Genomic DNA, 17,963 nt, shown 5'->3' with positions numbered 1-17,963 from the left:
AGATAAGGCGAGTGTAAATATTAATTAAATTTTTCCTTGTCAGGAGGGGTAAACACAAAAAAAAAACCTTATTTTTTAGTAATAATTTTTTTTTTAGTGTAAATTTTTTTTCCTCATTAAATCCAGGTGGACGCGAATACTTCCTTTGGGTTATACTAAGTACCACCACTGGTGGCTATCATGAAATATTTGACAAACATGATGGACCAATGGCCTTTTTTTTTTCATGAATACGTAGATATGACTTAATTATAGAAAATCCTTATATACTTAATCATAACTCATAATGTTTGTATGTAGTTACGTTTAAAATTATTTTGCATTAGATATTTGTGTTTCAACAATGTTAAATTTTGATTTGATTATTATTTCATGTAATTTCAAGTTCATTATATCACTATTCATATAATGTAACCAGTCGTCATATACAGTACCCGTTTCGACTTTACTATAACAAAATTCTTTAATAAATCTCGCAAATTAGCGGGTCTTTGACACCATATTAGCACCTCTATTTAATATCACCCAAGTTGGACATAGTAGTCTTCTTCTATTCACTTGTTGGAAACAGTTGATGATCAAGGATCCAACTTTTGTATAAAAGCCCCGTTTCTACTTTACTATAACAAAAATTCTTTAAATTTTTTTGCGAATTCTCGGGTCTTTAACGTTATACATATATAACGCTTATTTATTTATAACGTTATACCTATATAACATTATACCTCATAAAAAATATGTTTTTACTTTTCTATAACAAATTTTTTTAACAAATCCCGCGAATTCGCGATTCTTTAACTAGTAACTTAATCAAGTTAATTACTTCATCGGTTGTCCACTAGGAATTTTTTAGGGTAATATTTCAACATATTATTGAAAGTTAGGTGAAAAGGACAATAAAATATTAGAAGTTCATGTGATGAAATTAGTAAGCCATCTTAATTTGGAGGTAAACACGCTGCATTAAAGGCGTATCTGGCGCGTTGAGCGTCAAATACGTGCGTTAAAAATAGTCTTATCGGTAGTTATTTTTATAAATGAACAATCACGAAAAATTTGTAAGATATGTAAATAGTACTCCCTGTTGTCATATATTAATAGTTCATCTTTCTATTTTGGTCTGTTCTAAATTAATAGTCCACTTTCATAAATAATTAAAAATAATTGGTTAAAGTCTTTTATACTATTACTTTATTCAAGTAATACAAAAATGTAAGTAATAAGTAAAGAGTAAAACTAGAAAATAAATAAAAAGTACATGCGACAGTCACTTTTTCTTAAACTATGTGTTTTTTTGTGTGGATAGTATTATATTGAGACAATACTAACTAAATAGTTATGTGTACATTTTTTTGCGGAAGGTGTTTATTGATACCTAATTTTGGAAACTATAGAATCTCGTTATGCTCTTTTTTGTCATCATTATCTCATACTCTTATTTAAAATGTGATTTGGTATCCTGTTATCTCCTACATTACAAACATTCTAAGTTCATATTCTTTAGCAACTTCTAAGTTATATCGAGTTTTATTCATTTGACACCAATTTAGAATGGAGGTTACAAACAATTTCGTAGCCATAAAGGCTAAAATAGAGGGAGCACCACAAGAAAGTGATTTCGAGCTCAAGAGTGAACCATTTAGTCTATCGGTTAAACCTGGATCCAAAGATATTATCATAAAAAATCTTTATGTATCAATCGACCCGTATCAGATTAACCGAATGAAGAGTTATAGTTTTTCTCAAAAAGCTTCTGAGTTCGCTACAGGTATTGTTCCAGGCGAGGTTAGTTCTCAACTAAATAATGTACTCCGTATTTTAGTTTAAGGTTGTTTTCTTTCACTTTTTTCTTTATATTCCGAACATTCGTATATAAACTTAGTTTACTCGAGAGTTTGATAAGGTTAGGAATGAAAGTGTTCTGTTTTTAGCTAAATTGAATTCTAATAGAAATAGAAATTGGATTATCATTGGATGGAAATGTTTCATGCAAGTCCGTCATAAAATTTTCAAAAACTTTCATTTCAGCCCTCCAAGATTTTAAAAGTAACACAATTGACAGCTAACTACAAAGATCATTTTCGCTTAACAAATTAGTTAAGACGTTATTATTACTCGTTCTAAAGAGAAAAATTAACATTAACATTAACATATACTACATTAGATAACTGTTACTCCGTAGTTTTTTATCATGTTCACATGAATTTCATCAGTCATTTACCAGAACATATCTTAACATTTGTATATTATGTGCTTGATTAATCAGATGATAGATGCTTATGGTGTTGGAAAAGTAGTCGCGTCAGGACACCCTGATTTTGAAAAGGATGATTATGTTGTTGGCCTTATAAGTTGGGGAGAGTATTGCATATCACAGGGGCTCATATTAAACAAATTAAACCCACTAGGCTTACCATTGTCATACCATGTTGGGGTTCTAGGTAACTTCATTTTCAACAATTTCAATATCCAAATTCTTTATTGGTTATAAATCTTTCTTTTTTAACAGCAGTACGAGATTACTTAGGGGGACTTAACTACCCACGCGTTCATCTCCCTACAGTTTCATAACCCGCCCCCAACTGCTGCCCAGGAGGATGTAAGGGTACAAACCAAAGTCCCACATCGGTCTTGGGACAAAACAAATGTATGTATATAAGTTTAAGAGAAAGTCATTCTATCACCAATTGGTTTTAGAATAAGGATGGACTCTTAGGCTTATATTGCAGGACATTGTGTTTGGGCTATGCGATCCTTACAAATGGTATCAAAGTTGGGCCATAGCCCCGATGTGGTGGACGGCGCATTAGGGCGCACCCCTGAGCGCACGCAGCGACGTGGCGCACCCCTCGTTCTTGAGCAGCGATGAGTGGACCCAGCTCTCGTTCGAGGGGACCCTGGCACGATGAGTTGATTCTGGAAGCCTTGTATCGAAATCTCCCTGCCTTACCCACCAGGTTGAGAGTTCCGAATTGGTGGCGGTAAAGGTTGGATCCGGACTATCGTTGGAGGGGAGGCCTAGATGGACTTAGGTTTGAGGGGAGGTTTGTAAGGGTGCAAACCAAAGTCCCACATCGGTCTTGGGACAAAACAAATGTATGCATATAAGTTTAAGGGAAAGTCATTTTATCACCAATTGGTTTTAGAATAAGGATGGACTCTTAGGCTTATATTGCATGACATTGTGTTTGGGCTATGCGATCCTTACAGAGGAAACCCGACCCAATCCGAGGGCATGGGCGGTAAAACCCCCTTCCTTCACTGCCCCCGCAAGGCGATGTGCAAAAGGCACCCTTGGGTGGAATTCAAGGGTAAAGGGGCAACATTGTGTGCAATGCTGCACCCTACGGGAGTCGAACTCCTGACCTCTCACTAAGAGAGGTAGACCACTACCACATGAGCTACAACACAATGTTTTGGTTATAAATCTTGACAAGAACTATTCAATATGATATTACATAGCTCAGCTGTGGTTCTTGGTTTCTTATTATTGGTCTTATATGGGCTTTTTGTTTCTGGATTACAGGGCTTAGTGGGCTCACTGCTTATGCTGGATTATTTGAAATATGCAAGCCTAAGAAAGGTGAAAAAGTTTTTGTTTCTGCTGCTTCTGGATCTGTAGGAAATTTGGTTGGTCAATATGCTAAAAATTTAGGATGTTATGTTGTGGGTTGTGCTGGGAGCCAAAAGAAGGTTTGCTACATTCTATGCATCAATTCTTAACATCATTTTTATGATCTCATTAATATTCATATATGATAAAGTTAACATTGTATCAAAACAATATTGAAGAAATCGAGTTACAGTCTTTAACGTGCAACACCCGATTAAGTTAACAGTATTGTAACTAAATCGAATTCTAGGTAACAATGCTCAAGGAAAAGCTTGGATTTGATGAAGCGTTCAACTATAAAGAAGAAACCGATCTCCATTTAGCACTCCAGAGGTATAATGTATAATATACTCCCTCCGTCCCAAATTTATAGTCCATTATTTCATTTTGGAATGTCTCAAATTAATTGTCCAGATTCTTTTTCAACCAATCAAAAGAGGTTAATCTGGAGAGAGAGAGAGAATATACATTATTGGTGGAAAATGAAGTTACTAAAATTTCCTAAAACTACGTATTTTTTGTATGGGGACAATAGATTTGAGACGGAGGGAGTAGTATATTACTAAAGTAGTAAAGTTTTTAACTTTATAGTCTTTTAGCTTTTAAGAAAGCGACATTTGATCGTTTTAGGTATTTCCCTGATGGAATCGACATATACTTTGATAATGTGGGAGCCAAGATGTTAGAGGCTGCAGTTGCAAACATGAAGTTGCATGGTCGAGTTTCAGTTTGTGGGGTAATTTCGGAATATACTGATTCTGGAAAACGTGCTGCACCCGATATGCTAAGTGTTATATACAAAAGAATCGCCATTAAGGGGTTCTTATCTGGTGATTACTTGAACTTGTTTCCCGAATTTCTTTCGACGACCATTGATCAGATTCGTTCAGGAAAAATGCATGTGCTTGAAGATGTTTCAATCGGTCTAGAAAATGTTCCTCCGGCTTTTGTTGGACTATTTCATGGTGATAATGTTGGCAAGAAAATAGTTCAGCTTTCAAATGATTAAGGATATTCTCAAAATTAACTTCTTAATTTCTAAATGCAACTGTTATGATGTTTCATTACTTTAGTCTTTTCTAGTGTTATGTTAATGAACAAGCATCTACTTTTACACATCATCATAATTTACCGTCATTTTCAAATGATTATGGAGTACATTTTACATATACTGATATACATATATGTATATATACATATATACATATACATATACATATACATATACATATACATATACATATACATATACATATACATATACATATACATATACATATACATTATATATAATAATTGAAATTGAATAATCCGTTTTTCTATTGCCACCATTTTCAGATGATTAAAAACACCATTGAAACCTGTTTTAACGATAATGTAAAATCCCTAACGGATAAATGCAAAACGCTAACTCAGTATAAACAAATTCATGCTCATTTAATCTAATGTCATCTGCAAGAAAACCAGATTGCCATCGGACCTCTTCTATCTACATCAACGACCTAAAAAAATCCGTGTTTCTTCTAGTATGCTCGTTCGATCTTCCAACACCTTTCATTTCGAAACACTTTTTTGTACAATACCATGATCAGCGGTTACGTACTTACGTAGAAAATGATAACCAAGATTTTACGGTTTTAAGTTATGTTGATATTGATATGTTACGGTTTAGTCTCGTAGCTAATTATTATACATATCCGCCATTGATTAAAGCGTGTTGTTCGTGTTTGAGTATTGTGAATGTGAAGTTTGAAATTAAAGCTTGAGGGTGATCAATTTGTGAGAAGTTTGCTGATTGAGTTTTATTCTGCAAGTTCTGAAATTACAAAAAGTGTTTGATGAATTCCTCTTTAAGGATGTGATTTTATGGACTAGCTTAATTAATGGGTATGGTAAAAACTAGTGTTAGGCTACGTGCCATGCCGCGTCATCGTATAAAATTTTTGTGGCAATGTTTAGGAAAAATTGTAGGGAAAAAGAAGGGTAAAAATAACAAAATAAGAAGTAAGCATAACGTTTTTTTGATGAAAATTAGTTTAAAAAAATGAAACCAACGTTTTTGTACAGTCCTTTAGTAAAGTTTGTAGGGGAGAATGAGGAGGAGAATTTAAAAAAAAAAGAAAAAAGAAAAAACACCGTTTATACACAACGTACAAGCCGATAAAGTGTAAGAGTGGTTACTTTTTAATTACCGTTCCCAAACTATGTCAATTAGTATGTAGTAATAAAGTAATTAGTATATAGTAGTAATTTTGATGAAAGTTAGTTAAAAAAAATGGGAGCAACGTTTTTGTACAGTTCTTTAATAAAATTTTTAGGGGAGAATGACGAGGACTGTAGCACAGTAGTAGCCTTGTGGGTACAACTGTGTATGTGAAACGTACAAGTCGGTAAAGCGTGAAAGTAGTACTATTCACTTACTATTCTAAAACTTTCTCTATTAGTATGTAGTAAAATGAAGATGTTGTAAATGCAGTATTGTTGTTCAATGAAATGCCTGAAAGAAGTATGATATCTTGAAGTATGATGATGACTGCTTATTCGCGTGTAAGTGACTTTGAAAAGGTAATTTATGTATTTATGGAGATGCAAGATTGGATATATGTAACAACCCGAAATTCAGAAACAGTTGAAGCCAAATCTTCTGGTACCTATAGAAAGGTAAACAACGAGGGAGTAAGCAAAAGCTTAGTGGGTGCAATACTTATATGCATACATACATAACCTGCTTCCTTGCACAAACCAACACAATTCTTCATACAAGCTAGTAAAGCAACCACATACTAACACAAATCCGTATACAAGTTAGCACCACTATCGCAAATAAACAAAACCGAATACAAACTAGCATGTTAATTGCATAAACAAGAATATAACACGCTACACTACCAATATCCAACATACGAACGCAAAATGGTTAACCATTCCCAAATGTGCTAGTCATCACATGAATAGCACCAACAACCCTTGTACACGGCCAACAAAGGGGCCTACCGGATCGCACCACCATGTACACCCGAATGTGGTCAACGAAAAGTGTGTCTCAATTGGTAACACTTCCTGCATCCTCACAAGTGGCCAACAAAGAGTGCACTTCAAAGTAATCGCACTCACCATTTTCCCTAAACGCAATGTGGCCAACAAATAGCGAGTCATACATTAGAGAAATCACTCACCACAATGCACCAAGTGGCCAACAAAGAGTGAACCCTCACAACCGAATGTCACTCGCCACATATCATGTGGCTAACAAAGAGTGAATTCTTTTGCCCGGTGTCACTCGCCACTTCACCTGCAAGCAAACAACTTATATACATGCACATATAAATACTCCACTCACCTTGGAACACTAGCACACGCCATGTATATATTACCATCGCCACCGCATCCAAGCAAGAAATCACCTATATAGATATAGGCACACAAACACATAAACACTTATTCTCTAAAAGAGAATCTAATACCAACACCCTTAACCAAGGGTTTCCATCTTGCTCACTAACACTCGCCCATTTAGACATCTAAATGGACATCACTAAATTACCACTACGGGCGGTAATTCCGACCCATTCCAACAAGCACAACTACACTTATGTACTTAACCACATTGCACTTATGGGTCAAGTTAGCACCAACCCATAAGTGCAACTTGACCCACATTGCACTTAACCACCAAAACAAGTCAAGTTTGACCCATAATCACCATTACTAGTGATTATGTCATAAAATTACCAATTTAACACTTAACAAGAATGTTTGACTTCCAATTAACCAAAGTTAGGTTTAATCAAGTTAACCCATTTGACTAGTCAAATTACACTCAAAACACCCACAATCACCCACAACTAGTGATTGTGTTTCAAAATCATCATTTGGCACCAAAAATCTAGAACACTTGACCCGTTTCAACACAAAACCCATTTTGACCCAAATTAGGGTTTATACCCAAAATCAAGTTAACTCAACACCAAAATCATTAGTAAACAAGGGTTCTAGTGGCTAAACCAATACATGCAAGATCCAAACTTGCAATTTCATCAATTAAAACCCTAGGTCTCCAAATTCGGGTTTACATACATGAATCACCCCTAAAATCACCAATTAAGCAAGAAGTGGGGTTTACAAAACCATCACTAACTCAAACCCTAAACTTCTATCAAAACCCAAGTAATGAAAATTGGAGTTAAGACTTACCACCACTACCCAAACGTAGTTAAAAACGAGAGGAACAACATTTACTCTTGCAACTTTGATCGATTCGCACTTCTTCTTCATGATTTGCCCCTTTTCACTCTCTAAAATGGAGTTTTCTCTTTCTATAAAGGTTAGAGGTTAGAGATGAAGTGGAAGGGGTGAAAATGAGGATAAGGATTGGGTTTGGTCAGTTTTGTGGCCAAAAACTGTAACACCCCGTTTTCCCCGTATATGATTTATAGGTGTATGGTGTACGTACGATAGGCGTATGAAGGGTTTGGGACATGTTCGGGTGTTAAAGTCTTGTGTATGAGACAAGGAGTCAGATCACGACTTGTGTCGCGGCGCGACAAAGGAGGCCGCGGTGCGGCAAACAACTGAAATCTGGATCAGAAGTTGAACAAAAAGGGATTCCAGAACTAGTCAAATGTCGCGGCGCGGCAACTTAGGCCGCGGCGCGGCATACTGGGCAAACTGGTGCCGGATCCTTGTAAATTTAAATGAAGTTCAAGGGCATTTTGGTCTTTTCACGTTTGAGCCAGATTTGAGGCTTTAACCTCATCCACCCATTTCATTTCTCATTTTAATTTCCCTTTTCTTTTCATTTTTCCTCTCAAACTCAAACACCCATTTGATTTCAAAAGGATTTTTGGAAAGGAAGGATCGGGAGTTGATCCTTGGCGTAGTTGACAAGTGTGTTCTCCTCGTTCTTAGCTACACGGTGATACTAGTGGTAAGCTCTAACTCCGAAATTCATTTTCGTGTTCATCATTCAAGTTTAGGGCTTTTGATTGTATGATTCATAGGTGAAACCCATTTAGTTGTTAATTGAAGGTTAACACCAAGATTCGGGTTTATTGTTGTTAATGTTGGGTTTTGAGTTTGGTGTGCAAGTTCATGCTTGTAAGACTTGTAAATGGTGTGTAATCACTAGTATTAGTGATTATTGAGGTTTTGGGGACATTTAGGGTTCTTGGAGTTGACTAATTTTGACTAGAGCAAAAATTAGGGTTTGGTGATGATTTTGACCCGATTGTTGATTTATTAAGGTTTATAAACTTAAAATGGATTAAGTTGAAGTATTAAACCGAGTTAAATGTGTTTCGGTGTCAAGACTTGTAAACGGTGAGATTTTGACTTAATGGGTCAAAATTAGGGTTTTGGTGTCAAAATGGGTGAGACATGTGTTTAACACTTGTGTTTGGGTTTACTTGGCATATTAGGACCATTATCACTTGTGTTAGTAAATTTTGGTTGAGTTTAGGCGCGGTTTGTACTTGGAAGTGCATTTGGGTCGAAATTGCACTAAGTGTCGAATTGGGTTGGTTTGTAAATCCATCCTAATTGTGTTGTGGTATTTATGATAATGGTTTAGGTACTTTCCATTGGCGTGTTGCGGACTACTTGGAAGCATTTCTCAAGACTTCAAGGTGAGTGTTAATATCCTATGTGCATATGTATGTGTAGGATGGGTGCGGGTCGGGTGAAGTGATTCTCGGCTATAGAGCTCACTTCACATATAGGTGGATTTCATGGACTTTTGTATTGGTCCAAGTGGCACGGTTGTGCGTTTCGGTTGACCACCTTTTGACGAGGTGCACACTTGGTGTGTACGTTATCACATGGGCGCGTGATGTGGATTATATAACCCCAATGGCGAAGGGTCAACATTGTGAGTGGAATAATTATGCGTGTGCGTATATAACATATTTGTTTGTGTGTACGAATGTGGAATCGTCGCGGTGTTTAAGACACCACATTCAAAGTAGTGAGTAGTATTGTCGCGGTGTTTAAGACACTACTCATTGTTGGATTGACGAGTAGTATTGTCGAGGTGTTTAAGACACTACTCATTGTTGGATTGACGAGTAGTATTGTCGCGGTGTTTAAGACACTACTCATTGTATAATTGACGTGTGGTATTGTCGCGGTGTTTAAGACACCACATCGTCATGGGAGTGGAAATGTCGCGGTGTTCAAGACACCACTCATTGTTTTGATTGATGTGTGGATTCGTCGCGGTGTTTAAGACGCCACATTGTCATTAGGGTGAGTTAGTCGCGGTGTTCAAGACATCACCCGGGGGATTAGTGATTACGCGGTGTGTAAGTAACACTAGTGGATGTTGTGAACTCCAACGGACTTTCAAGTACCGTTCCCTTGTATGCTTGGTCGACCATGGTTATTGTGTTGTAAGCGTAAGCAAATTATGTTATTCGAGAGAGATATATATATATATATACATATATATTGTATACATATAATGTTGTATTGTCGTGTTGTAGCTAACCCTCCGGGTGTAGCTTATTGGCATTGTTCACATCGTTGTTGGCAAACTTATATTTTGTTGATGTATCTTTAGCTCATTGCTTAGTGATCTTACGGTATGCTTAGACTAGCTTGCCTTGATGTTTGGATGCTCCGGTATGCGGTATTTGCTATTTTGTGGCGTGTCCATTTTATGCATATATATGTATGTAGTATATTCTCACTCACTAAGCGTTAGCTTACCCTCTCGTTGTTGATATTTTATAGGTTCGCATGCTTGGCGGCTCGGGTAAGCTTGGGAATTAGAGATCTCGACTAGGTTGCTTTAGACGATCTTGCTTTTGGACTCGATTAGGATTTGGGTAGCGTAGTCCCAAATCACCATGCTCGGTTTTGTGTAAACGTAACTAGTCAGGTCATAATGATTATAACCGGTTTACGATTTAATTAATGAACCATTGTATTAAGGAGTTTAAATCATTAATGTATGTTTTAAGTTCGATGAACTTACTTTGATAACAAATACGTTTTGGAATATGTGTAACGGGACCTAAAGTATTATTTAACGCGTATTAAAAGGAAAAAATTTTATGGGCCGGTTTTAATACGGGTTGGGTTGTTTCAAGTGGTATCAGAGCATGGTCTAAGGGATTTAGGCGACTTGAGATAGGTGCCTAGACTTAGACTTTTGTGTGTGCGTATTTGCTGCGGGATTTGTAGGAGAACGGGACGGACGGAAATTTGGTTAGTGCCTTAGCGTGTAGGTGAACTAACTAGGATATTGTGTTGTGTTGTGATGTTATTCCTTGCGTATGTTTATATGTGTAGGAATTTTGTTGTGTTGGTTATTATCATCGAGCGAGGCGGTCGTTGTACTAACGAGTCGATACGGCGTGTGTGCGTAATAAGAACTTGCAAACCTTATTACGGGTGCAAATCGTGTCTAACAAGTGATGTACGATGAGTGTTTAGCAAGATGGGGTGGTGTTGTGCGTGTCGTTTTATACGTGCGTGGACTAATCGTTTTGCATTCCTTAGAATGACGACGCGAAACGAGATCGAGACGAACGACGCTGAGTTTAACGCTAGAGTTGCGGCCGCCGTTACGGAGCAAATGAGTGCGTTTCGAAAAGAAATGGATAGGAAGTATTCCGAATTTCGAAATGGTGGAGAAATGGAGCATTGTCTTAAGAGCTTCATGAGGACTAAACCTCCGATGTATGACGAGAAACCGGATCCTTTAGTAAGCACAACTTGGATCTCGGATGTTGAAGGGTGTTTTCGTACTATTGAATGCCCCCCCCCCCCCCCCCGAGAAAAAGACAAGACTCGCTACTAGTTTATTGCGGGGTAGGGCGAAGGATTGGTTGGATGGTAAGATTGATCTTGTCGGTGGTGAGCCGTTTATGGCATTATCGTGGAACGATTTTAAGGAGGAATTATTCGAGGAGTTCTGGACTTCAGCCGATTTGTCGGAATTGCGTTGTGAGTTGCGAAACTTGCAACAGGGTTCTATGGATTTGAATACTCTCAAGACGACCTTTATGGCAAAGGCTCGTTTCTGTCCAGAGTATTTGGGGAATGATCGTCTGTTGATGGAGGATTTCTATCGAACTTTGAATGATGACTTGAAGAGTAAGATTAGCCGGGGCTACGCGAAATCGTTTGCTGAATTGTTCGCCGTGGCTAGAGGTTTCGAGTCTTATACGCGATCAAAGGCGGGTGAACCTTCAAGTGGAAGAAGGGTTGTTTCTTATGGTGCTCCGAGTAAGAGGACTAAGGGTCCGAGTGCGAGTATGGGTAATGTGGTAAACGGCGCGACGGATTCTCGTGCGCCTAGGTGTTTCAATTGTGGTGTTAGGGGCCACAAGTTGTGGGAATGCACAATGCCGAGAAGTGATGACGGAATGTGCTACTATTGTCATAAAGAGGGACATCGCGAGCCGGATTGTCCCGAGTTGGCGGCGGCGAATGCCGCAAGGTGACGCTGAGGTACGTTTCGTTTTAATAAATATGTCTTTGGATATTTATTATGTGACGTTTAAGTTTGGATTTGTTAAATGCATTGTGTTGTGCATGTTATTGTTAAGGGCGACGTTCCTAATGGAAGTACCCTATGGCGACGTTTGGATTATTGGACAAAGGGCGTAAGACTTGGTGTAATCAAGCATTCCTTAGTGTTGGGAAATATTTATACCAATCTATGGAAATGGGTTTTGGTGTTCGATTGTTAAGCGCGTGTTCGCTTGTGTGTTGAAGTTGACGAACCACGAGGTTCGTCGGGTGAAATGGAACCCTTGCGATCGAGTGTTTTGAATCTCGATGCATGTTGGTAATGGAGTCTATGTGACGCGACATTAGGTGCCTCTTTTATACCTACTAGCGTGGTGTTCGACTCCGATTGTGTTGCGGTACACTTTTCATTCAAAGTGTTTAAGGATTTGTTTAAAATCCTTCGTGTGCTCAAGGTTAGAGCAAGACGTGGTGATGGGTCGTGTGGACCCGATTATTGGTCAAGTCTACCTCTGGTAGCATTGTACGGTTGTACGAGTGTAATATGGAACGTAGTTCCAAGTGGGGGAGTTACACTTCCGCTCGAGGAAGTTTTAGTGTGATATTTCGGATGATGCTTTTGGTAGATCCGAAAAATGTTGTCGAGACCTGATTTTGGTCGATTTGTGGTAGATTACAATTTCGGATAAATTGTACTTATGGTTTGGATTTGAATTATCACCGAGGTGGTAATGTGGTAAATCTCGATTGAGAGATAATGGACGTGTTTGGCGGGCAAGGTGAAATCCTTCGGTTAAGGGAGGTGTGTGTCGGATTCTCTTCTAGAGAATAATTGCTTTGTGCCTATGTTTGATATAGGTGGTTCTTGCTCGTGTATGTGAATGGTTAGTGGTATCCGTTAGGATTCACTATGGCGTAGCAGAGCGCGATGTTACGCTACTCGTCGTTCGAGGCCAAAAGGGCGTTGATTGATGAAGCATGACTTTCGGGTCCGCTGACTTCATCATGGTATTGGTGATTGATGAAGCATGACCTTTAGGGTCCGCTGACTTCATCATGGGAGTATGCGATTGGTGGAGCATGACCTTCGGGGTCCGCTGACTTCATCATGAGCGAGGTGTTATATTGGTGAAGCATGACTTTCGGAGTCCGCTGACTTCATCATGGGATTATTGATTGGTGAAGCATGATATTCGAGTTCGCTGACTTCATCATGTTAGTGAATCGCGTGTAGTTCGGATTCACTAAGGCGCGTGTGTTTTCGGCCAGCCTTCGTGTTGTGTGATCTGTCGGTTGTTTTATACACCGATGGTGGGGTCGTAAGGACCGTGATGTTGATCTGTTGGTTGTTTTATACACCAATGGTGGGGTCGTAAGGACCGTGTTGTGTGATCGATCGGGTGTTTTTATACGCCGATGGTGGGGTCGCGAGGACCATGTGGTATGATTAGTGATGCGATAGCCGTGTTTCGCTCACGTGTTGTTACGGGTGTGACGATAGTCGATTTTGTACACCTTTGGATTTGGCGTTTTCATAGTCGTTTTGGGCGCTATCGGTTTTAGCCTTTTGATTATGATGTTACGGTAGTTGCGTATTGATCGTATTGCGCACTACAAGGGATGTTTAGTGATTGGTGTTATCCGTCAGGATTCGTTGGTTCGGTCTTCATCGTTTCGGATTGTTGACCTTAGGTTGAGACTTGGTTGCTTTTAGCGTTGTACTCGGTAAGGGTACGCTAAGGGGTTGATATTTCGGTACGAGATTGGTTGAGTTTTCCCGATGTTAGGGAATGAGCATGGTTTTAGTGCTCGGATTGGTGATTTGATAAATCGCGGGTGACGATTTTAGTTGTTAAAGACGATTCATTGGGAAGAATTGCCTAGGAAAGTCGGTTTGAGACTTATGATTGAGGACCGTTGAGTGGGTCCGGATTGATTAAGTGATGAAGATCACGAGGACGTGATCGAGTCTAAGTGGGGGAGAGTTGTAACACCCCGTTTTCCCCGTATATGATTTATAGGTGTATGGTGTACGTACGATAGGCGTATGAAGGGTTTGGGACATGTTCGGGTGTTAAAGTCTTGTGTATGAGACAAGGAGTCAGATCACGCCTTGTGTCGCGGCGCGACAAAGGAGGCCGCGGCGCGGCAAACAACTGAAATCTGGATCAGAAGTTGAACAAAAAGGGATCACAGAACTAGTCAAATGTCGCGGCGCGACAACTTAGGCCGCGGCGCGGCATACTGGGCAAACTGGTGCCGGATCCTTGTAAATTTAAATGAAGTTCAAGGGCATTTTGGTCTTTTCACGTTTGAGCCAGATTTGAGGCTTTAACCTCATCCACCCATTTCATTTCTCATTTTAATTTCCCTTTTCTTTTCATTTTTCCTCTCAAACTCAAACACCCATTTGATTTCAAAAGGATTTTTGGAAAGGAAGGATCGGGAGTTGATCCTTGGCGTAGTTGACAAGTGTGTTCTCCTCGTTCTTAGCTACACGGTGATACTAGTGGTAAGCTCTAACTCCGAAATTCATTTTCGTGTTCATCATTCAAGTTTAGGGCTTTTGATTGTATGATTCATAGGTGAAACCCATTTAGTTGTTAATTGAAGGTTAACACCAAGATTCGGGTTTATTGTTGTTAATGTCGGGTTTTGGGTTTGGTGTGCAAGTTCATGCTTGTAAGACTTGTAAATGGTGTATAATCACTAGTATTAGTGATTATTGAGGTTTTGGGGACATTTAGGGTTCTTGGAGTTGACTAATTTTGACTAGAGCCAAAATTAGGGTTTGGTGATGATTTTGACCCGATTGTTGATTTATTAAGGTTTATAAACTTAAAATGGATTAAGTTGAAGTATTAAACCGAGTTAAATGTGTTTTGGTGTCAAGACTTGTAAACGGTGAGATTTTGACTTAATGGGTCAAAATTAGGGTTTTGGTGTCAAAATGGGTGAGACATGTGTTTAACACTTGTGTTTGGGTTTACTTGGCATATTAGGACCATTATCACTTGTGTTAGTGAATTTTGGTTAAGTTTGGGCGCGGTTTGTACTTGGAAGTGCATTTGGGTCGAAATTGCACTAAGTGTCGAATTGGGTTGGTTTGTAAATCCATCCTAATTGTGTTGTGGTATTTATGATAATGGTTTAGGTACTTTCCATTGGCGTGTTGCGGACTACTTGGAAGCATTTCTCAAGACTTCAAGGTGAGTGTTAATATCCTATGTGCATATGTATGTGTAGGATGGGTGCGGGTCGGGTGAAGTGATTCTCGGCTATAGAGCTCACTTCACATATAGGTGGATTTCATGGACTTTTGTATTGGTCCAAGTGGCACGGTTGTGCATTTCGGTTGACCACCTTTTGACGAGGTGCACACTTGGTGTGTACGTTATCACATGGGCGCGTGATGTGGATTATATAACCCCAATGGCGAAGGGTCAACATTGTGAGTGGAATAATTATGCGTGTGCGTATATAACATATTTGTTTGTGTGTACGAATGTGGAATCGTCACGGTGTTTAAGACACCACATTCAAAGTAGTGAGTAGTATTGTCCCGGTGTTTAAGACACTACTCATTGTTGGATTGACGAGTAGTATTGTCGCGGTGTTTAAGACACTACTCATTGTTGGATTGACGAGTAGTATTGTCGCGGTGTTTAAGACACTACTCATTGTATAATTGACGTGTGGTATTGTCGCGGTGTTTAAGACACCACATCGTCATGGGAGTGGAAATGTCGCGGTGTTCAAGACACCACTCATTGTTTTGATTGATGTGTGGATTCGTCGCGGTGTTTAAGACGCCACATTGTCATTAGGGTGAGTTAGTCGCGGTGTTCAAGACATCACCCGGGGGATTAGTGATTACGCGGTGTGTAAGTAACACTAGTGGACGTTGTGAACTCCAACGGACTTTCAAGTACCGTTCCCTTGTATGCTTGGTCGACCATGGTTATTGTGTTGTAAGCATAAGCAAATTATGTTATTCGAGAGATATATATATATATATATATATATATATATATATATATACATATATATTGTATACATATAATGTTGTATTGTCGTGTTGTAGCTAACCCTCCGGGTGTAGCTTATTGGCATTGTTCACATCGTTGTTGGCAAACTTATATTTTGTTGATGTATCTTTAGCTCATTGCTTAGTGATCTTACGGTATGCTTAGACTAGCTTGCCTTGATGTTTGGATGCTCCGGTATGCGGTATTTGCTATTTTGTGGCGTGTCCATTTTATGCATATATATGTATGTAGTATATTCTCACTCACTAAGCGTTAGCTTACCCTCTCGTTGTTGATATTTTATAGGTTCGCATGCTTGGCGGCTCGGGTAAGCTTGGGAATTAGAGATCTCGACTAGGTTGCTTTAGAAGATCTTGCTTTTGGACTCGATTAGGATTTGGGTAGCGTAGTCCCAAATCACCATGCTCGGTTTTGTGTAAACGTAACTAGTCGGGTCATAATGATTATAACCGGTTTACGATTTAATTAATGAACCATTGTATTAAGGAGTTTAAATCATTAATGTATGTTTTAAGTTCGATGAACTTACTTTGATAACAAATACGTTTTGGAATATGTGTAACGGGACCTAAAGTATTATTTAACGCGTATTAAAAGGAAAAATTTTTATGGGCCGGTTTTAATACGGGTTGGGTTGTTTCAAAAACCCAGCTACCACGCGAAAGGACCACTTTACCCCTCATTAAACCTTTAAAAACATGACAAAAAGATTGCTGGTATCAGGCCACCCCCGGCGCGGCTCCTCCAACCCGCAGCGTGGCTACAAGAACAAATCAGGATCAGAATCATTTAATCAATCACCCTTCAGTATCTAGCCTTAGCCGTGGCGCGGCTCCTTCACAAAACCATTTCTTTGATGCAAAATTTGAAAATGCATAAGTGTTGGTAGACTTTTAGTGGCACTTTTCAGGTGCATAAAATTTAGGATGTTACACGCGACCTCACCATTTGTGCCGACGCGACATATGTCTGGGATGGTGGGGATTGTTTTGTAATTAAAAGAAATGAGTTGGGGACCATTTTACAATTTTGCATGAACGAATTGGGACTGTATTTTGGATCAGATTTGGAGTGTTCTCTCACACTTCATCTCTTCCATACACCCACTAACTTAGAGTGAGAAAGACCTAGTAAGAGAAAGTTGAGTTCTTAAGAAGAGGAGCTAAATCCAACCTCCATTGAAGTCCTAACTTGTTGTAGCAGCATTCTAGTGTTGTTATACACTTGTGGTAAGAACCCTAACTCAATTTTAATGTGTAATTTCATGTTTTTGGATAGGGTTTATGTTGGTGATGAATCAAAGACCCAATTACTTGTGAAATTAGGGTTCTTGGGTTGTGATTTGGGTGTATGAACCCCAATCCTTGATTTTGGGTTATGTGGTGATTTTTTCAAGTGCATGAACTTGCAAAGGCTATATGTTCACTTGAACACTTGCAATTTGGTAGGTTTGTGGTACTATGAACTTGATTTTGAGTGTTGTCCCTAATTTGGGTCAAAATGGGTCTTGTGTTGAAATTGGTCATGAAGTGCTTGAAGCACTTGACCATAAGTTGCATTTGAGCCAAGATCACTAGTCATTAGTAATTTGGGGTGTTGAGGTCTTGTTTGAACAAGTTCGAGGTTTGGGGTGCTTTGGGTTGAATCTACACTTGTGTGCTTTTGGGTCAAGCTACTAGTGTCTATAGCTTGATGTTGTGATTTTGATGTTAGCTGAATTGCTTTTGGATCACTTTTGAAGTTCTAGCGCGTTTACTAGGTCATAGAAGTGATCGAGGTGAGTGGACTATTTATATGTGTGTATATATAAGTTGTTTGCTTGCGGG

The 17,963-nt window shown here is 38.9% G+C and overlaps 1 protein-coding gene across 1 annotated transcript; it reads left to right on the top strand.

Moving 5' to 3' along the window:
- Positions 1-1,551: 1,551 nt before the first annotated feature.
- On the top strand, positions 1,552-4,622 carry LOC139890546 (2-alkenal reductase (NADP(+)-dependent)-like). The gene is made up of 5 exons (XM_071873420.1): positions 1,552-1,785; positions 2,267-2,441; positions 3,527-3,693; positions 3,864-3,946; positions 4,244-4,622. The coding sequence occupies exons 1-5, from the start codon at positions 1,552-1,554 to the stop codon at positions 4,620-4,622; spliced, it is 1,038 nt and encodes a 345-aa protein (XP_071729521.1).
- Positions 4,623-17,963: the final 13,341 nt, after the last annotated feature.

The sequence above is a fragment of the Rutidosis leptorrhynchoides genome, chromosome 2, assembly GCF_046630445.1.
Source record: "Rutidosis leptorrhynchoides isolate AG116_Rl617_1_P2 chromosome 2, CSIRO_AGI_Rlap_v1, whole genome shotgun sequence".
Classification (NCBI taxonomy): Eukaryota; Viridiplantae; Streptophyta; class Magnoliopsida; order Asterales; family Asteraceae; genus Rutidosis; species Rutidosis leptorrhynchoides.
The sequence above is the reverse complement of the archived record's forward strand: the minus strand, read 5'-3'. Positions and strand labels throughout refer to the sequence as shown.

Coding starts and splice junctions, on each gene's coding strand:
- LOC139890546 (XM_071873420.1), top strand. CDS start 1,552: ATGGAGGTTACAAACAATTTCGTAGCCATAAAGGCTAAAATAGAGGGA. Junction 1,786..2,266: donor CAGGTATTGTTCCAGGCGAG/GTTAGTTCTCAA, acceptor TTGATTAATCAG/ATGATAGATGCTTATGGTGT. Junction 2,442..3,526: donor ATACCATGTTGGGGTTCTAG/GTAACTTCATTT, acceptor TCTGGATTACAG/GGCTTAGTGGGCTCACTGCT.